General features: G+C 39.1%; 2 protein-coding genes across 2 annotated transcripts in view; one reads left to right on the top strand and one right to left on the bottom strand.

Annotated features, from left to right (window-relative positions):
• Positions 1-110: 110 nt before the first annotated feature.
• DCLRE1A (DNA cross-link repair 1A) lies at positions 111-17,950 on the top strand. Its single transcript, XM_081956469.1, has 10 exons — positions 111-292; positions 7,434-8,203; positions 8,995-10,446; positions 13,156-13,289; positions 13,764-13,882; positions 14,038-14,181; positions 15,355-15,500; positions 16,449-16,603; positions 16,766-16,907; positions 17,580-17,950. Exons 2-10 carry the CDS (start codon positions 7,750-7,752, stop codon positions 17,744-17,746), a joined length of 2,913 nt encoding a protein of 970 aa, XP_081812595.1. The 5' UTR covers positions 111-292; positions 7,434-7,749; the 3' UTR covers positions 17,747-17,950.
• A 2,381-nt stretch (positions 17,951-20,331) lies between these two features.
• The window catches only part of PLEKHS1 (pleckstrin homology domain containing S1), a 31,452-nt gene continuing 29,788 nt past the window's right edge, over positions 20,332-21,995 (bottom strand). The window contains exon 15 of the mRNA XM_081956476.1: positions 20,332-20,453. The gene's annotated coding sequence lies outside the window, so the exon portion shown is untranslated. The remainder of the gene's footprint in view (positions 20,454-21,995) is intronic.

Raw genomic sequence — 21,995 nt, 5'->3', positions numbered from 1 at the left:
CTGTCACAGATTCGCCAGAAACAGATCTGAATTTGCTGGCTAAACAAGTGTAGGAATGGTTTTCAGGCCCCGAAAGATATTAAATAGTATTTTTTTTAAAAAAAATGAGGAAAGACAGCGAGTTTAGTCGTCGTGAAAGTGCGGAGCTCATCGGAAAAATACAGGAGGAGGAAGGGAAGAGCCGCCAAGAAGGAATGAAATCAGTGGCGGCGGCGGCGGTGACTGGAGCTCTCAAAGGCGTGAGGGATTTGGAATGGGGCTGCTGCTTCCTAAGTGGAAGAAATCTACTGAGGTAACGTGCGCCATTATCTCTCTGACTTGCGGAAGGGTAGTTTTCTTGGATGGGGAGACCATTCATTTCGACGCCGGAATATTCCAAAGATCAAGATCATATTTAACAGAATAACACAGTTGGAAGGGACCCTGGAGGTCTTCTAGTCCAACCCCCTGCTCAGGCAGGAAACCCTATACCATTTCATACAAATGGTTTTCCAATCTCTTCTTTAAAACGTCCAGTGATGGAGCATTCACAACTTCTGCAAGTGGTTCCACTGATTAATGGTTCTCACTGTCAGGAAATTTTCTCCTTAGTTCTGTGGAAAGTTATCAGCCAGCCCTCTCCCAGAAAAAATGAAATATCCTACGAAATATTGAAAAGGTAGAATATTATATTTCCCTGGATGTGAAAAGGAAGAAACATGTTTTAAATTGAGAATAGCTCCCAGTAGCTTCCTGACTCCATCCATTTTGTCAATGGGCCAAGCCAGTCCCTTTACATAATAAGTCCCTTTACACAATAAGTCCCTTTACATAATAAAGAGTTCTCCCCTTCAGCTCCAGGGGATGGGATTAAGGCGTGATAATTGTTAGATCTGGTAATGAGAAGGCAGACACAGGCTTAACGTAACTACAGCTCTTTATTACAGAAGAACAAGTATGTACAATCCAGCAACTGCTTGGTCTGACAGCAGCCCTTTTATAGGGAGCTGTCAGACCTCTTAGCCAATAGGATTAAACCTCTGTTCCCGCCGGAACAGAGGACTAGAGTGGAAACTCTGGTAGCTAGTGTGAATATCTAACCTCTTAGTTGGGATGTTCCTATTGGTTACAAAGTCCGGTAGGTAGGCGGATCTTTGTCTTACTCTACCAGACCTGCGCAGTTCATTTGGAACCAGTTCTTCAGGCAAGTCAGATGGACCTGTCTGCTCTCCAGCTCCGCTGGAACCTGCTGGAACTTTTCCCAGGCCGCAGCTGGAGCTTCTTGGATTTGCTCGCTTGGAGCTCGCTGTGGGCCTCCAACAAATTTAGATAAGTTTCCTGGTACCCTCGGGATTGAGCTGGCTGTAGAAGGAGTGAGCATTTGCTCTTTTGGGGTAGGGCTTTGGCTGATTTGTTCAGGAGTTTTGTCTGGTGTTCTAAGATTGGAGTGGGAGAGGCGACCACGGAGTTGGTCAACATGCCTCCTCCAATTTCTACCATCCTCTAGCTCTAACAGATAAGAGCGAGGCCCGGTGATGCCTATCACCGTGGCAGGGATCCACAGAGTCCCCCCGGCTTAGTTGTGGGCGTATACCGAGTCCCCTACGCTAAAGTTTCAAATGTTGCTTGTGGAGTCAGGGGGCGATGTGGCAAAATAAGTGGGACCTTAGTCGGCGACCCATGAGAAGATCGGAGGGGCTTCTCCCAGTAGTTGCATTTGGCGTGATATGTTGGATCAACCCGTGTTTGCCAATCACCTGGGCCCATCCTAGCAAGGGCCACTTTTGCAGATTGCACCATTCTCTCTACCTGACCATTGAAAGTCGGATGGAATGGTGTGACCAGGGCATGCCTGATTCCCTGACTTGCTAAGTAGGTCTCGAATTGCATGGCCGTGAATTGGGGCCCGTTGTCAGAGACCAAAACGGCGGCCAGGCTGTGCGTGGAGAAAAGTCTCCATAGCACCTTGATGACCGCCTCTGCCGTGGTGGAGGTTATCAGGGCTACCTCTAACCACTTCGAGTATGCGTCCACAACTACAAGGAATGTTTGGCCATGAACAGGGCCAGTAAAGTCAATGTGCACCCTAGACCAGGGTGCTTGAGGGCACTCCCACTCCTTAGCGGGCGCCTCTGGGGGAGCTGATTTGGATTCCTGGCACAGAGTGCATGTTAGGCCACCACACGTAGCTCCTAGCCAAAGACTTCATTCTGACAATTCCAGGATGCCCCACATGTAATGCTTCCAATACTGCCTTTCACAGTTTCTTTGGAACAACCACCCGGTCCCTCCACAGTAAACAGCCTTTGATTACTGACAACTCATCACGTTTAGTAACATACAATTTACAATCAGCCCCAACAAGCCCCTTGGGCCACCCCTTCCACATCCAGTTCAAAACTTGTTTGATGGTAGAGTCCTTTGCAGAATGATGGGCAACGTCATTGGCCGAGACAGGTCCAGTGTCCAGGCAGTCGATAAGCAGGACCGGTGTCTCGGGAGTGGGTTCAGTGAGCAATTCAGGTAGGGGACAGCGGCTCAAAGTGTCTGCGTGTCCCAACGTGGAACCAGGGCGGTGTATCAGTTTGTAGGAGTAAGCAGCCAGGAAAACAGTCCACCTGGTCGTGCAAGGTATGTCGGTCCCCAGCTAGTAGCCCCAACAATGGCTTGTGGTCCGTCATAAGTTCGAAATCCCGGCCGTAAAGGTACTCGTGGAACTTTTAAACTCCCTCTACTGCAGCCAAAGCGTCTCAGTCCATTTGGCTGTAGTTTCTTTACGCAGAAGACAAGGTTCTCGAGTAGAAAGCAATAGGGGCTTCTGTGCCCTTGGGCATGCGGTGGCTAAGGACTGCGCCAATGCCAAAAGGGGATGCGTCGCAGGTTAACACCAACGGCAGGGTCTGGCTGTACTGGACCAGCAGGGAGTCAGCAGTCAGAAGGTGCTTGACCGTGGCGAATGCGGTGGCCTCGACTCGGCCCCAGGACCACTTGCCGTTCTTGGCCAGAAGACGATGCAATGGTTCAGCAATGGTGGCTTTCTGTTTGAGAAAGACGCTGTAGAAATTCGCTTTAGGAACTCGAGGAACTCCTGCAGCTCGGCTTGAGTGCGGGGTGTGGGGGCTTCCTGAATGGCTTTTATATTTTGTGATGTCAGGTGAATCCCAGAGCCATTGATCATGTACCCCAGGAATTCAATCCTTAGTACATTAATTTTGCATTTTTCTTTCATGAGCCGGAGGCCTTTTTCGCAAATTCTGGTCAAAACCCTTCTTACTCATTTTAAAAGCCTTGTTTGCAGCCGATACCAAGATGTCGTCGAAATAGGGTACGACTCCTGGTATCCCCTGCAAAAGCCGTTCCATGATGCTTTGGAATAGTCCAGGGACGATACTAACTCCAAATTGCAGGCGGTGGCATTTGAATGCACCCCTGGGCGTCACGATGGTTTGAGCCTCCGCTATGGCGCCATCTACAGGCAATTGTTGGTATGCCGGCACCATGTCCAATTTCGCAAAAAAAAATTCCTGGGCCTAGCGAATGTAGTAGGTGCTGTACAATGGATACAGGGTAAGCGCTTTGTTGTAGCGCATTGTTTATTGTACATTTATAGTCCGCGCAGATGCGGACTGATCCATCTGGCTTAACTGGGGTCACAATAGGGGTCTCCCAGCGTGCATGGTCGACTGATTCTAGGATTCCCTGGCTCAGGACCTTATCAATTTCCCTATCGATTTTAGGGTGGAAAGCGAAAGGTATCTCCTGGGCTTAAGCCTGATAGGGTCCAAGCTAAAAGAGATTGGCGTCCCCACGTACTTACCGAGGCCGGAACCGAAGACGTCCTGGAACTCCTTAAAGATGGCCTCGGCGCCGTCGTCTTTCACGGAGTTGATTCCGGTCACTTTCAACCCCAGGGCTTGAAACCAATCGAGCCCCAGGAGGCTCTGCAGGGGTGCGCTGGCCACGGTCACTGGGAGTTTGGCGCAGAAGTCCTTGAAGTGTACCCGGAAGATGTCTTGGCCCACGATGGGGACTCGGTTCCCCTGGTAGTCACGCTGGCTGATGTCTGGGGTGCGAAGGTGCTGTGTTTTCAGGCTCAGGATGGCTTGCTTCAGGGTCGACCATGAGATGATCGTTAAAGACGATCCAGTGTCGATTTCTAGCTCACAGGGAGCATCCTCAATGAGGATGGTGACCTTCAGCTTTTTTGGCCGCCTAGTGGGGACTTGCCCTATCACAGTGTGATAGGTAACCTTTGGTTCTCTCTCTGGGCGCCCTTTTGGTTTTTGCCAGGGCCCTGGATTGTGTCTCTCTTGGCGGCTTGGAGTGTTTTTTGGCTGCCAAGTGGTAGCAGGGAATTCGCTCCAGCACACTTTGGCGATGTGCCCTTTCTTATTGCAATGTTGACAGGTTGCGTCTCGGAAACGACAGGTAGACCGGGCATGTCTCCTCTGCAGCTAGCGCAAGGCGGCAAACGCGAGTTGAATTTTCGCGCCGGCTTCGTACGGCTACTGCACATGCGGTAGCTGTCATCTTCTTCGCTTTCAGAGGGCTCTTGTTCTGTGGCCTCGTGATGGATGCATGTTTGCTTCTGCACAGTTTGTGGCACATTATGTTGATGCTGCAAGGCTTCCTTGGACTTGTCTGCAGATTTGGACGCCCTGCCCTCGTCAAGTGCGATCTGCAAAGACATGTTTGATCTGGCAAGCAAATGTCTCTGCAGATTAATGTCCCGCACGCTGCAGTTTATGCGATATAATATTAAATCATCCAGGTCACGGAACTCGCAATAAGTCGCCGCCTTTCGCAGTGCCGCCACGTATTGATTGATGGATCCACCTTCCTTCTGATTTCTAATGTTGAATTTGTGGCGGCGAACGTGCCTCGATTGTTTGGGTGCATAGTGGGTCTTCAGGGTCTGCTGTAACGCTGCCCAAGGAACCTCTTGGGGCGGAGTTGGCTCCAATAAGTTCTTTGCGGTTTCGAAGACCCCTCTGCCACAGTACCCCAGAAAGAGGTTCTTTTTCGGGTTTCTGGGATGCCCATGAGGTCGTTTGCCTCAAGGAAGCATTTGAATCGTAACATATACGATTCCCAGTGTTCGGCCACCAGGTCATAAGGAGTTGGCGGGGCGTGCATGGCCATTCTTGGTTGAGGCGATTCGAATTTGCCGCTCAAAATGGTAGCTCGATGCTGCGCTGGAGTTCCGGGCTGGATCTACTTGCTGGATGTCTCATTGTTAATTTCTTCGCCTATCTGCCTCTCAATCCCACCTTCGTCGCCAATGTTAGATCAGGTAATGAGAAGGCAGACACAGGCTTAACGTAACAACAGCTCTTTATTACAGAAGAACAAGTATGTATAATCCAGCAACTGCTTGGTCTGACAGCAGCCCTTTTATAGGGAGCTGTCAGATCTCTTAGCCAATAGGATTAAACCTCTGTTCCTGCCGGAACAGAGGACCAGAGTGGAAACTCTGGTAGCTAGAGTGAATATCTAACAATAATATTGGCCCTTTACCCAACTCACCACATGGCATCTGAGAACTCAACCAAACCTGAATTCAAAACGCAGCCTAGAGAGTTGCCCCTGCGTGGCCCCATGGGAGTCTGACAACCAATCAGAATACAAGCTAAAGATCAAAGGCCAGAGAGAGCACAAACCCAGGGACTCGGCATCTCAGTCCTTCCTTCTCTTCTTCTCCCCAACATTGAAGCATGTGATCACCTTTTCTGTTCAGGACTCAAGCCATGTGGTCCTCTCCACCATTAAACCATCTTTCCAAGTAGCCTCCATGTCTCCAGTGTCTTTTTTCCCACTTGGAGCCGAACCCAGGACATTTCTTCCAACAGTTGTAAATGGCTTCTCTCCTTGATTAGTTTCCATCCATTGCTTCTTGTCCTGCTTTCAGGTGCTTTGGCGAAGGTACCATAATACTTGAGTTTGAAATTCTGCCCATATATACTGGGGTTAGAACTAACAGACTGAACTAATGACTTATGGAACACACCATAGGGCTAAAAACATTCTGCTGAATGTAATGCGATGTAGTTACAAGTAAGATTTGCACTGGTCTCCAAGAGAGAAACTTGGGAGTCAGCCGCCCTAACTCTAGGATGGCCTGGCAAGCAGTTGCTAAAAACATGTCCTCACACCATAATCTGGATTAAAGAGATTGAACAGGAAAGTAGTGTTTGCCAGTGCAAATTTTTTTCCATATAAATCTTCTCATTAGTATAAGAGTTAGAACTGGAGACCAGTCAGCACTGCAAGGATTAGCTGCTGCATGCAGTATTAACCACACTCCACCCAGCCCCCAGGGATTATTACTTCTGTGGCCATTTCTTTTGGCTGCTGGAGAGCAGGGACTTATTGGGCAGTTAACCTATTCTTTTCTCGACTCATTGAAGGTGTACAAGTAGTACTTGACTTACAACAGTTCATTTAGTGACCATTCAAAGTTACAATGATACAGAAAAAAGTGACTTATGACCGTTTTTCAATCATTGGTGAAAATTGCAGCATCTCCATGGTCATGTGATCAAAATTTAGATTCTTGGCAACGTACTCATATTTATGAGGGTTGCAATATCCCGGAGCCATGTGATCCCCTTTTGTGACCTTCTGACAAGCGAAGTCAATGGGAAAACCAGATTCACTTAACAATTGTATTACTAATTTAAGAACTGCAGTGATTCACTTAACAAGTGTGGTGGGAAAAGTTGTAAAAGGGGACAAAATTCACTTAGCAAATGTATCATTTAGCAACATAAATTTTGGGCTCTATTGTGGTCTATTGAGGACTAGCTTTACCACAAAGTTGTTTCTCACTGGTAATGTCTGTCATCTTCCACAATGGCAACTGGAGGGCTGCAAGTGCAGGGATTGCTATGGTGAGCAAAGGCATGAGATTTACACTTGAAGAATTGGGGAAAGAGCAGGCAGTGGAAAAAGGAAATATTTCAGCCCCTTCCTGCATCTTACTTCCCCAGCACAACAGAGGAAACATCCCTTGTAGCAGCTTATGCAGCCTTGTTTTCAAGGCAAGACAAGGCAGAACCATTGGGATAGCACTTTCCCCTTTCTGGCTTGAAGGGATGTGAAGAGCCCTCGGTATTCTCCCTATCCTGAGGAAGTTTTTCAAAACAAAGATAGTCTAGATTATATTACATTTATAACATGGCTTGTATTGAGAAAACATGGGGAAAGAGCAGAGAAGAGGAAGAATAATGTTTTTCTTTTCTGAGGCCAACTCTTAAAGCTAAAATGTGCTTGGAGATATCTATTGTATATAGATACTATAAAATGAAGTAGCAATGCAGGTTTTATTGAAATTTAGCTACTGTTCAGAGGATCAATAGGAGACATGATTCTTTGTGTTTTAGAATATTTAGAATAATTTCTAAATGAAGAACTGTTGAAGGAATCTTGCTTTATTTTTATTATTTGCATTTCAGGATCACAGAAGAAGAAAAGAAGTCGGTGGAACAGTACTAAGATTTTCTAGTGAAAGTTCTAAAAAATAGGGTTAAAATCTGGCCTCATGGTTAAAATTGTAGATTCTAATCTAAGTGCACTTTACTATTTGAAATGTCAATCATTGCACTTGAACGTAAAACTATTTCTATATTTGTAACATTTATATGAGTGGGATAGCATGATGTTTAATACAGCAATTGATACTTATTATTTTATAAGTATAGTAAAATAATAAAACTGAATTCAAGGAAGTAGTTTTCCTAAAGAGGATATTTCCTTCATTGATGGATTGTCATGTCTGAAGATGGTCTTTTGGAGGAAGACATTTGGGAATATAAATCTATCAGGAAGCAAAAGCCTACAAGTCAACCTTCAGAAGTAATTGCTACCAAAGTACAAAAAGTAAAGTTTGAAAATGGTAAATCACAAAGAAATGACAGTAGAAATTGTGGGAAAGCACCTAAAAGAAAAGGTATCCCTAAGAAGACAAAACAAAGGCCAAAACAAAGAGATAGCCAGACCCCCTTAAAGCCAGGAGTTTCCAGTGGTGATCAATCATCACAGGAAAGTCCGTCAACAACAACTGCGAAAGAAAAAAAAATATGCAAGAAGCAAAACGCTGCAAAACCCAGACCAGTTTTTGAGGGGTACTGTCCAAGTTGTCAAATGCCATTCTCTTTATTGTTGATCCAGACACCCCAGTGGCATGTTACCGAATGCTTGGATGTCTCAGGGACTGCTGAGAAAGGTACAGTTTCAATGGGGAGCAAGGGCTCTTCTACTTTGTTTTTGAAAACAGACTGTGTTCCTTTAAGAAGTGCAAACAATATATTCTCGTCATGCAGCTCAGTATCTGAAAAAACATTGACTGGATTTTAGTCTTTTGATTAACCAGAAGCCAGAGCTAAGAAAATGGCAGTCATATATTAAAACAAATCTTGCTAGTTCTTGAATTAATTCTTTAAAAAGCTATATTTTTGAAATTGTAGTTGAAAACTATAGTTTTAAGGCATAAATTAAAAAATACCAAATTTTAAAGAATAAATTCCTGTACAAGAGGTCTGGTGAGTAAAGAAAGGCTAAGATGCATTTTTTTTTACAGAGAATTGTTTACCAAATTAAAAACAATTGCAGATAATTTTCAGTAAAAAGAAACAATTCTGTTCCAACTGCCATTATTTGAATTTGAAAACTCATTTTAAAAATCCCCCACAGCCTATTGAAGTTTAGTAGAAAAGACTGGCTAACCATGATGTATCTAGTCAAGTAATTCAGAAAAAATAGACATATTTATACCTATACTGAATTCTTTTTTTGCTACAAATCTTATTATCTTTCCATCAGGCATTGTACTAGAAGTTTCGTGTTCTCAGGTAAATTCAATTTGAGGAAATAAAAGTACAATAAAAAGTTGTCTGCATTAGCCATGTTTTTTGAAGCATAACTTCTAGAATTTTAATATTTGTTCAGTAGAGCTTGTTTTTCATTTGTGCTATATTCAAAAACATTTTCCTAATACTTTTTTTCCTCTTTTATTAGAATGTCCTGATGGCATTTTGTGCTCTTCAGTCATTCCTTCTCATTACAAACGCTACAGCCATTTTCAACTTGCAGCAAGTAGAGCACAGGACTCTTTCTTTGCACCCTCATTATCTAGTGCAGAAAATTATTTCATTAGACCTGTTGCTGCTGAATATAATAAATTCAGTTGTAGAGTATTACAAGATGTAAAGTTCCCTCAGAGTACGGAAACATCAAAACAGTCTCTTCTATTACCACAACTGAGTTCAATGTCTATGGATTCCATCAATATAACCAACATCATGGCTTCATCTTTGGGAAATATTAAAGAACCTGAACATACAATACAGAATATAGATGAAACAAAGCAGTCTCAATGCCTTAATCCTTTTTCTGAAGAAACTCAAATTGAGAAGCTAAACAGTCAACTTTGCTCTTTTCAACAGAATACCTCTCTTTCAGATGCTGATTTGAATGACAGTGACATTTCTTATTCTCCACTTTATAGTGATGAAAATGCTGTAGAATTAGATGAGGCAGATAAGGAAGAATTGCAAAAAAAGGTAGAGATAACATGTAAAAAAAAATTATTTGATACTAGAAACTTGGAAAGTGGAATTGTTGGAAGTTTATCTAATAGATCACAGCAGATACAGTTTCAACCGAAGACAGTTAAAATGATGCAAGATGGAACAACAATCAATGAATCGCCTAAATTTTTATCAGCAAGTGTGAGGGGAACATCTAAGCCTCTCCCACAAAAGAGTATACATAATAGCATGAACTCTTCCAATTTTACTGCTGATCACTATGGGCAGGGCAATTCTAATGATAGTTATTGGTTCTCTGCAGATTCTGCTGTTAAGCATCTCATGCTTTCTTCAAAATCTGAAAAAGAGCCGCTGCAATCATTTCAGTTAGGTCAAACTGAAGTAGTAGAAAAGTTCAATAACTTAGATGTTAAAGTTAAGACTATTGTTAACACATGTGGAAATAGAGCACTTCAGAACAATTCGTGTTCAAAGAAAGAAAAAGAAAAAGGATCTTGTAAGAATATAGCTATGCCTGTTTTGCCCAGTACAGTATCTAAAACACAGCTAGTTCCTGCTACAAACACTAAGGTCCCAATCACTTCTCCCAAACGCCTAAAACAAATGGACATTGGTGTGTTTTTTTGGGGTTTGCAACCAAAAGTAAAAAGTGATACTACCCCAAAGAAAAGTCTTTCTGAAGAAACAGTGATTGTGAATCCATCAGCGGCAAATGAAAACAAGCATGTATCTCGAAAGAGGAAGGCTGAAGCATCAGTAGGTGACTCTGATACAGTCACAAAAAGTTCAAACATTAAGTATGACACCAGGTCAGATGGTATTTCTGGTGGTCAGAGAAGACAGAAAAAAAGATACAGAGAATCATATCCTGGTGAAGATGGAATAAAAAAACAGTGTCCCTTTTATAAAAAGATACCAGGTAATGCTAGATTTATTTTGTCAGAAGATTGTTGGGGTTTTTTCCTTTTTTGCATCATTAGTTTCTCCTAAAAAAATACCCTTCTGAAAATACCCTTTTGCTACAGTATATATGTAAAATGTTTTTTTTAATTCAAAGCCTATAGGTGTTCTGTGTTTAGCTATCCATGAAATGATCCTGTAGAAAATAATTAAGAAGTAAATTATATTCCATTCAGTAGTAATTATTCATTCTTAGGGTAGGATTGCAACCTATTTGTTCATATATGATTTGTTAATGGCAGGAGTAGTCAGTATAAATCTTACTTGTAAAGAATATGTAACTAAGGAATATAAAGACGCACAAGAGTATAAGACGCACCTTAATTTTGAGGGAGGAAATCAGGAAAAAAACACCTTTCTGCCTCTTTCCCAGCAGCATCCATCAGTATTCATCTGGCTAACATCTTTGCTGCTTTGGTCGGAGCCTGATTCCCAAAGCTGCCTGGGAAACTATGATGAAAGCCTTTTCAAAGAAAGCGTTTTTGGGCTGTAAGGTTCAAAAGGGGCCCGTGCAGAGGCCAGACAAGTGCATCATGTTTCAGTTGGCAGACAGTTCCAGCATGCGCTGCCATCTAAAAATGCTTTCCTTCCCAATTCTCCGGTGCACATCACAGAGCCACGCACCCTCCTCCTCCTCCTCCTCTACACTCGCCGCCTGTTTTCTCCTGTTGGCTAGGGGAGGCAGGGAGAAAAGCGAGAGGGAAGTGCGGTCGGGCGAAGACACAGGAGCCGTGCGTGGAGACAGGGCAGGCAGATTAGAGGCAGCCGGCCAATTGCCGGCTTGGCTGCTGGCCACCCGGAGTGCGCAGGCAGCAAAGGAAACCCGCGTCGTGGCTCTATTAAGATGTGCATTTCGCAGTGGGGCACAATTTGGGTGTGGCAGGTGTGGCAGGGAATGGGGTGCCCTGGCAGCCACTTCTTGGAGTCTACTGCCCACGCCCTTTAGTGTCACTGCCAGCAACCATGGTTTTGCGCCCCCTCTCCCGGATAACAGGCAACAGGAGAGGCAGCGCTCTGGGAGAAGTTTCACCACCCCTGCCCCAACGAGCGAGGGGAGGGGAGTCCAGCAGCACCCAGGGCACTTCTTCGTCACTGGCAGGGATGCAGGGCACCCCATCTCCTGCCCCACCTGCCACCCCCAAATTGTGCTCCACCATGAAATGCGTATCTTAATAGAGTCTGGCAGCTCCGTTTCATCTCTCGGCTGGTCTTTGCAAGGAAAACCTTGTACAGTAAAGAAAAATTTTATGAAGTTTTTCTTTGCTTTGCAAGATGTTTCTCTGCACAGAGCGGCCAAGAGAGAGAAGTGGTTGAGCTCCCAGACTTGAATAAGATGCATGCCCCACCCCGCCCCATCCCCTGCCCTACCTGCCACCCCCAAATTGTGCCTGAACCTCTTTCTTGAGTCTGGCAGCTCCACCACTTATGTCTCTTGGCTCTTCTGTGCAGGAAAACATCTCATAGCTGCTGTTCGGCCTCCTTGAGGTACGTAGGCAGGAAGCAACAGTGGCCACAACATGGGTTTCCTTTGCTGCCTACGCACTCTGGATGGCCAGGAGGCAAGCTTGCAATCGGTCGGCTGCTTCTAATCTGCCTGCCCTGTGTCCATGCTCGGCTCCTATGCTCTCACCTGACTGCGCTGCCCTCTCGCTTTTCTCCCTGTCTCCTCCAGCCGATAGTGCTGGCCAGAAGAAAACAGGCGTCAATTCTGTAGAGGAGGAGGAGGGCGCGTGATTCTGCGATGTGCACCGGGGAACTGAGAAAGGAAGCATTTTCAGGTAGCAGCGCGTGCTAGAACCACCTGAAACACGATGCACTTGTTTGGCCTCTGCACCCGCCCTTTTTGGAATGAGGGAGGGACCCTGCAGCCCAAAAACACTTTAATTGAAAAGGCTTTCATCGCAGTTCCCCAGGCAGCTTCAAGAATCAGGCTCCATGTGAAAGTGAGGATCCCCACAGCATGGAACCCCCCAAAAATGCGATGCGTGTAGTGGGTGGGTGGAGTTACATTCGGACTATAAGACGCACCCAGATTTTCACCCCTTTTTTGTCGGTAAAAAGGTGTGTCTTATACTCCGAAAAATACAGTATTTGTTTTTGTAGATAGGTCTAAAAAAAATCTTTAAGAATGTAAAGAGAGAAAAATATTTAAGTTGTGTTAGCATCAATGAAATTTAAGGCTACAATCCTGAACATCCTTAGATTCAAGGAGGATTGCTTCTGAGTCAATATGCATAAGATTGTAGTGTAAACTCTTTGATATGTCATTTGTTTCTACTGATTATATCTATTTTTCTGTATTTTTGGCTCTTCAGATATGTACTATATAATTAACATTTCCAGACTTCCCACTAATTATATTAAGTAATCCTCTCTTTTTTTCACTTAAACTTAAAGAAACAAACATGGTTAGTACTACTTTTCTGAGTGTAAATTCAAGAAATAATCCTCAGGTAACTTTAAAGATTTAACATTTATTCTGGCATAAACTTTTATGATTAACATGTGAATGTGAATGTTGATGCATTGGCACATAGTTCACAAAAGTTTATGCCCTAATGAGTCTTAACAGGCTGTAGAAGATTCTATCATTCTAATTGAACTAGTCAGCTTTAGCAGTTGCACTATGTAAGACATGACTGTCTATTCTTTTGCTAATTTGTTTCAGGCACAGGTTTTGTAGTAGATGCATTCCAGTATGGAGAGATTGAAGGCTGCAGTGCTTATTTCCTTACCCACTTTCATTCTGATCACTATGGTGGCCTAACTAAAAAGTTTACATTCCCAATATACTGCAATAAGGTACGTATGGCTATTTAGGATTCATTTTTGAAATACAAAACATGTAACATACTTCTTGTTTGTGCATAACATATTAAAAATCCTGTGGAATTTTGGAACTAATTTCAACTAATTTTGAAACATATCAGTCAACAAATTGTGGGTTGCATGAGAGCCTTTCGTTTGTGTCATTACTTGTAAAGCTATTGCTGCCATTATACTTTTTTCTCCATTGGACCAGTGTTGTACAGTTCAGGATTTGTAAAGTATAATGATGAAGTAGAGATTCCAAGTGTAGAAACTACAGTATTGTATGGCTTCATTCAGTATAAACTACCATGAAATGTAAATCATATATTCAGCAACTGCTTTTCCTCTTTTTTCTTCTCTCATTTGTTTCATTTACCATATTGCCTAATTAATACCTTGTAGTTAGGTCCGAATTAAATTAGGGCAAGAGGTATAAGTAGCTGCAAAACACTTTTTGTATTTTAGATAACTGGAAACTTGGTAAAGAATAAACTACGAGTGCAAGAGCAATATGTCCATATCCTGCCAATGGATAAAGAATGTATAATAGATGGCATCAAAGTAGTGTTGGTTGATGCTAATCAGTAAGTATTTTTGAAAAAGTGAATGAAATGTAAATTCATTTAAATTATATAATAAATTTATATAATTAATTTATGTAAATTTTGTTTTGAGTTTGAATTCAAAATGCCTTTTCTCCTTCCCTTTCTCTCTTCCACTCCATTCATTCTTCTGGCAGTTGTCCTGGTGCTGCAATGATTATTTTCTGTCTTCCAAATGGGACTGTAATATTGCATACAGGTGATTTTAGGGCAGACCCTTCTATGGAGCGCTGTCCTTTCCTGAATGGTCGGAGAGTTCACACTGTTTACTTGGACACAACGTAAGTTTTTGATTAAACATTTATAATATTGAAATATTGTGAGAGCACTTTGTAAACTACAAAAATGTGCCACAGTAGAGAGTTGGAAGTGATTATGATGAAGTTGGAAGGGATTATCAAAGTTATCTAGACAAAACTCCTGCTCCCTACTAGGTTATGTCTAACATACAACCATTTCCTTCTGTGAAAACTTCATGTAGCAGACTGTTCTGTTAGAGCATTCTTCTTCACATCTAGTTTGAACATCTGTTCTTATACTTTTAATCCTTCGGCATTGGACATTTCTATTGTGGGACAATAGAATTCAAGTCCATGCTTTCTTCTGTGTGACAATCCTTGGGATATTTGAAGACAGCTATTTAATTTTCCTAGGTTTGCATTTTGGTATACTAACTGTGTCAGAGCCTTTAACCATTTCCTGTACAGTTTGGTTTCTAGATATCCTTCCTCTAAACTTGTTCCTATTTCTCACTGCCCTTTTGTTTATATACACAGCCTCCCCTATCACTCTTGATATTCCTGGATCATTGTATGATTAGTTTTTGCCCCACCAATAGTTTGCAGCATTCCTAACATTCCTAACTTTTTTGCTATAGCTTATGTCACTGAAAGCAGTATCATCCTGCTTTGGCATTTATAGAAAGAAATATCACCCCTTTCTTATGCACAGATCACGGATGGGTCCTACTAATTGAGACAACATATTTTTGTTGACAAATGTGGCAAAAAAGAACCAAATTGAACAAATAATGTACTTATTTAAAAGTTGTACTCAAAGCAGTTAGCTATACTTTTTCCACTAATTATTTATTTTTGTGGAAAAAATGAATGTACCCCTACTAGTCTCAATGGTTCTTGTTATCACAAAAATGCACAAACTAAAACAGAAAGGACTTTTAATTCCTGTTTCTCTAAGAAATAGGATTGTTGTCTTCTACCTGTTTGTATATTGTCACTGGAACTACAACAACTCATTCATGCGTTCTAATTGTTCCCTATACTAGAAACATCAACCTTGACTTATAGTAATCATACTTTTCACTAAATTATATCTTGATACATAGTTGTGATACTGTGCATCTGTTCCTATAAATAGAACAAGGCTAAAGGTGTTACTTCCTTTTTTCCATGAAAGCTGAATTTTCTAATATGTCTTTTATTACTGTTTCCTAGGTATTGTAGTCCTGAATATACTTTTCCTTCCCAGCAAGAAGTGATTCAATTTGCTGTCAATACTGCATTTGAACGAGTGACTTTAAACCCACGAACATTAGTTGTTTGTGGAACATATTCTGTTGGAAAAGAAAAAGTCTTTCTAGGTAAGGGAGGGAGCTCTTCTATAAGAGCTTCAGAAATACTATATCCTGAGCTTAATATTCAGCACAACCTAATTCACTGTTTCTACTCATAATGTTACTTTCACAAAAATATCACAGCTCTAAAATAGTTAAAATCATACCCTATTGGACTTCTTGGCAAAAAGTTCAGACACAAAGCAGTGTATGTCATGAACAATTGGAGATGCCCCATTTTAGTAATGCTATAGTTTACAAATGCTTTGAAGATATTAATAGCCTTGTAAATGTAAGGGACTTTTTCAACTTTTAACTCAGCTTTTTGGTATGTGGGGTAACTTTCCAAATGCAATGTAATTTATTTCAAAGTTGGAAAATGTTGAAACAGGCATGTTGGCCTTCCTAAAACTGATTATCTGTAACAAAATGAATCTTTTATCTACTTTTGGAACTCTTCATAATCTATCCTATTAACTATTTTTAAGCTGGCAAGCAGATGCAAATTTTTATAGTTAAACAAGAAAGAATAAATTGGTGCAATTTGAATGCTTTTTTAAAAAAGATGTTAATAAAAAATTTGGTTTCTTTGTTAAAGCTAACATAAATGGTATTAGCTTCTATCTGAAGTTTTTTTTCTTAAAAATCTGAAAGTGAATTCTGAAACCTCAATATGAAAAAAAAACCCTGATTTTGTTCCATAGTTTGTTTATTGTCCGTTTTCAAACAATTGGATGAATTGGCAGGCAGGAAGAGCAGATTGTCAGACTGGAGGAAGGTTTTACTAGTTTAGTCAAATTCCCTGGGAATCCTTTCTATTTCTATTGGATTAGAATATTTTTATGAGTACTCAACAGAAGATGTGTTCAAAACAAACATATAGGCAAATACTACCTTTAAGGAATTATCAGTGAAATACAAAAGCAAGCTTACATTATTTTTCCTATTTTCATTTTCATGATGTCACTCCTGCAGCTATTGCTGAAGTTCTGGGCTCAAAAGTAAGCATGTCTCAGGAGAAATTCAAAACACTTCAATGCTTAGAATCAGCAACAATAAATTCCCTCATCAGTTTGAACTGGGATAATGCTTGCGTACATCTTCTGCCCATGATGCAGATTAATTTTAAGGTAAGATTTAAAGCTGAATCCCAGAGTCACAGTCTTCTACCTTAAGATACTATAATTACAGTAAATAAGATCCAGTTTCAAATTGCATTATCATAATCTAACAGTTATGTAACAACTAATTATTTTCAATTGAAATAACTAGGTATTATTTTCTATCTATAGAATTTGCAGAATCATTTGAATAAGTTTTCTGAGAAATTTGATCATATTTTGGCTTTTAAGCCTACTGGCTGGACATACTCGGATAGATGTTGTTCTTTGAATGATATCAAATCTCAGACAAGAGGAAATATTACTATATATGGTAATACAATTTAAAATTATTAATATGCTTAATTATCTTCTGTCAGTTTTCCATTACAGATTGGAATCAAATAACCCATGAGTTAGCCAAGATGTTAAAGGGATACAAAATAAATAGAGTGTTGTATGTAACCTTTAAAAGACAACTTATATTTGTCAAGCATTGTTGTAAAATATTTAGAGGGTGCATACATTTTGGCAGAGCCCTTTTTCTTTTCCAGCTATAGGATTCAGACTTTTCAAACAGGATTATCTGTATGCAACCCAGAATATCTGTTTGCATTGATCAGAAACAGAACCATGTTACTTCTAATAATCTTTTAATAGTGAAGTAGATATTTTGATTGTTCCATATTAAATACCCAATAATTTTTCTTGATGAAACTGTATTTCTTTCATGGTTTTACTATTTATAATGCATTTTATTTCAGTTGTTCTCTTTCAGCATTTGCTGAAAGGTGCAATAAGTTATTAAACAAAACAAAAAAAGTGAAGCACATTAATGAATGAACAGTAAAGATATAAGCTAGATAATTTGCCCAGAATTTTGCAACATACTCAATATGTAAATTACATGTAAATTTAGCTAAAACATCAGTTTCAAGTTTTGTAAAGCACATTATGCTAAATTTCAGCTACTTGTATTGACTATTTGTTTTTGTTTTATATGCAGGGATTCCTTACAGTGAGCACAGCAGTTTCCTTGAAATGAAACGATTTATTCAATGGCTGAAACCTCAGAAAATTATTCCTACTGTAAATGTAGGAAATTGGAAAGTTAGACATGAAATGGAAAGGTATTTCAGGGATTGGAAGATGGAAGTTGCAGAATGGAATTAGGAAAGTAGGATCTTTATTACAATAATTATATGCCTTAAATTCTGAAAAAAAATTCTCCATTGTTTTTTCACTCTGATATATATGGAAACAATGTAGATGTATAGACACAAACATATTCTGTGTCAACATAATGTATTTTCAGAGTTTACAGCATCCAGAAGAAATGAAACATGAAATCAAGTAATATAACATTATTAATGTTTTTACATTTTTATTTATTTATTGTACTTAAAATAAATAAACAATCTGAAATATAGTCTAGAGAAGTGTTGAAGTGTTTTAATAATTTACAAACCAAGCATTGATAATTTCAAGATGCTATATTACATTTGGTCTCATATGCCTCCTGTTGAAGTACTGGTATAATGTTTTTATTGTGTGTTGATCTAGGTTTTTGCCAGCTTCCATCAATGGTTATATCATCCACATAATTATTAATAACTGTTGTCTAAACCCTGTAAGGGTAATGGCCATCAACCTGTCTATGTGCATGGCAACACCTGCTTTCATCTTTTAATCAGTTTTAGTTCTTTCTGGATTAGGAAAATCTGATCACAATACAGTATTAAATATGGATTTATAATCATACGCTTATATAAATGTGCACAACATTTTAAGTACCTTTCATCGGTTCTAACCATTGATCAAACAAAATGCACTAGAGATGATATTTCTATGAATCTTTCTATGATCTTTCTATAAGTTATTCCAATTTTTATTTTTAGCATAGTGAAGATAGACATCATACTTGCTTTTGTATTCATAAATTAAGCAGCCATAATTCAGTTAATGTATACAAAAAGAAAGAGGGAGGGGTCTTCTATCTTTTGGATCTGCTTTTCAAGATGGTTGAAATTTAGTAAATGATTATCTTTCTGCAAGTCAGAGATTAATTACCTCTCTCATAATCACAGGACTAATAATAATAATTTATATGCTGCTGAAATCCCAATAATTCTGAGTGGATTACAAATTATTAATAACTGTTAAAAATAAGGAACAATATAAAAAACACAAAAACATAAAACAAAAGAAAAATGATGACAGAGGCAACAAACCCAGATGGGAACAAAGAAAAGAAGAAATGGGTGTCAATGCATTCTTGTCAAAGAATTGGGTGAATTGCCAATCTTCAGGACCTTTTAAAATACAAGGAATCATGAGTAATCTTTCAGAGATTTGCATTCTGCCTGTTCTAAAAGGTGGCTGCAATTAATTTCCCAGAATTAATCAAAGATTGGTTAGAACTTAGCTAGAAACATTTCATAACTAGCAAACTAAATTTCTCAAAGTTAGTTTCTTGTAGATTAGAAAAATGAGCAAAGATAGAAATAAACATTCACATGAATGGGACTATAAAAATATGTTTACAAAAATATTGGAAAATTGGAACAGAAACATACTGAATTATGAATAGAACACATATTGTGTGTTATATCAAAACTAAATCATATTTAATTATCTGTACTCCTTTATGTCACAAAATGAGTCGGTATTTTTTTTAAAAGGGAAATAACTCTGTTCCCCTCCTGTTTTCCAGAAGTAATCTTTTTTTTAATAGCTAAGAAAATACAGAATAGAAAAATACAATTTGATGCACTATTAATGTTTTCTTTTTGAATATATAATTTGGATTTTAGCACAAAGGCAGCTGTTTTATCTGGATCAAAAGCCTAAATACATGCTAAAGTCTTATTTATTTACCAGGACTTTTTTTAACTAGGCTTGGAAGGTGCCAAGAATTTAATTGGCAGAGTGACATGATTCTTATGTAACTTACATTTTAGCTGTTAGCTACTTCACCGAAAGCTCAAAACTAGAAATATTTGAAATCTCTCTCCATGTTTTTTCCTTTGAAGCTCACATTATTAATTATAGATATGGTTCAAAATACACATTACAAATGTGTAAATGCCTATTTGTAAAGGAGTGAGACTACAGTGCTTCTCTTGATTTAATGTACAGATAAGACCACCTGTCAGTCTGGTACCTTTCAGGTGGGCTCAACATTTCTAGTGGCTATGTTGGCTAGAAATGAATGTTCAACACATCTAGAAGACGTCAGATTATGGAAGATACCAAGATAATGGGGCAAATATCATTATCCCTTTGTTAAATTTGTTAGCTGAATATTTTCTGGAAAGCTTTATAAAAGATTCTTATAAATCTCAGCATTTTGGAAATAAAACCCTCTTGCCTGAAAGTTGCTATAAAAGTTATTCTTTCAATAAAAGAGTATAATAAGATGACATAAAGTCATATCTTAAGATTTTTAAATTTCTGCATTGAACCTTTGATAGATGGATTTGCAATTAACCACCTGTACCAATATATTAAATAATTAATCATTTATAAAAAGAGTACAAACTATACACTGAAGGAATTATACCATTTTCTATAGTACTTTGAACAAACTTGGATTTTCTATTCACAATCAATTATTTGATCTTGTTTACATTCTGACAGCAGCAATCTATTTACATCAAAATAGTTTATAATATTTTCCTATAGTATGAAGACAAAAGTGCAACGCAATATGGGAACATGCTGAAGAGAAAATAAGCGTTTACAGTATCTACTCATCCAAATCATTAATAAAAAATTGAAGACTGACTTTGTAGAATCCCACTTCTTAGATTAGATGATGCAGTCCATACTGTCACAATTTGCAATTTGTGTTTATTCATGTTGGGAGATGTCACTTAAACTGAAAGCAAAGAAATTGTGATTATGTGAAAATATACTTCTAATGAATTCTATTACAGGCAGTAACAAAGAAAACAATGTCTTTAAAAACTGTTAGTAACTGTTGCTCCAGCTACTAATGCTAACTAGAAGTATAGAAAATGTAGCATATATTCATCCATCAAAAGATATTTTCTTTTAAGAAAAATATCCCTTGAAGGCAGTTTATAAGGCTTCCTGAAAATGCCTTCATGGTTGAAAAGTTCAATAAATTCTATTGAAAAATCACTTATGGTTTAGCAAATGCACCTGAAAAGCCTTTTCTATTTTACATGCTTTGATCTTTTGTTTTTTACGCACTGTCATCTTTTTATCAAGACCATGATAAATACCTAGGCATGAACAAATATTTTCCACTCTTGTGAACCACTTCATTCCTTTTACATGAGTGGCAGTATCATTGTGTTGATAGAGCAGCTCTAAAATAAGTACTTATGTAAAGCAAAATGCAGGGAAATATTATTCCTCTCTACTTGCTTCCAGCAAATTCCTTACCGAATCCCACAAATCTCTCAGCAGAAAGGATTCATTTGGCTTTCCAGCTAGCAAAAGATAACATAGAAAGCGAATTCTGAACTATCACTTTCCAGAAATGATATTAAAAGTTAATTTAGATGTAAAATCAATTTTATTTTCTAATTTTATTTTAATCATTTGACATGATGAACAACTTGGATTTTTTAAAAATGAAGTGATGAATAAGGAGGTTTTTTTTGTATTGGATATAATTATGGAATGTTTTGCTTGCTTGCTTGTAAAAGAGGAATGAATAGTGTCTTGATTTACATTCTAAACATATAGGAAGCACAGCTGTTTTCTAGTCCATTGCTGGTTTCTTGATTTAACTCCCTAACAACACTGATATTAAAAGGCGGAGGGGCTTTAGCAGTTTCCAAGGAGAAATTCTGAAGGACAGTTTGTAGCAGCCATGCATTCATAGAAATGACAAAACGAAACTATTTTTCATTCTGTTATTAATGAAACAATTAAAACAATTATCACTGGTGATAATTGAGGCAGAGATAACAAAAAATATTTTGAAGAACAAAAGCAGCTGGTGAAAGACAACTTGGGGAGAAGGAAGTCATGATCTAATGTGTGTTTATAATTAAATCTGCAATTCCTCATATTTCTAAGCAGGAGGGATTTGAAAAAAAAGATGACTGGTGCAACAGTTAAATAAAAATGAGGCTTAATTAGTTAGGAAGATGTCAAGATGGAACATTTGCCAAGCGACAGAACAAAACAATTTCTGACATTTACATTCCTAATTAGCAGATGTTAATAATATCTCATCTTCCACTAAACTGCATTTCACTTAGGATGCATCCAAATTCAGACAACTTTTATCTAAAAAGTTGAAACAAACCCATGTACAGGAATATAAATTCACACACAGAGAAAGCCAACTCCCTCCCCTCACAGAGAATAGGTTCAAACAATGGTAGTGATATACTTCAAGGATCAGAAGCAGCATGCCACTAAAGTTTAGCTGCTATGAAAT

Source organism: Natrix helvetica (assembly GCF_964273705.1).
Source record: "Natrix helvetica genome assembly, chromosome: 5".
In the NCBI taxonomy this organism is placed as follows: domain Eukaryota; kingdom Metazoa; phylum Chordata; class Lepidosauria; order Squamata; family Natricidae; genus Natrix; species Natrix helvetica.
Note: the sequence above shows the minus strand (reverse complement) of the source record. Positions and strands in the feature narration are given on the sequence as shown.

Bases quoted from the DNA above. Each gene is read 5' to 3' on its own strand.
- DCLRE1A (XM_081956469.1), top strand. From the start codon at position 7,750: ATGTCTGAAGATGGTCTTTTGGAGGAAGACATTTGGGAATATAAATCT. The intron at 13,290-13,763 runs GTACGTATGGCT...TTTGTATTTTAG, and splicing joins TCCCAATATACTGCAATAAG to ATAACTGGAAACTTGGTAAA. The intron at 16,604-16,765 runs GTAAGATTTAAA...TTCTATCTATAG, and splicing joins TGATGCAGATTAATTTTAAG to AATTTGCAGAATCATTTGAA.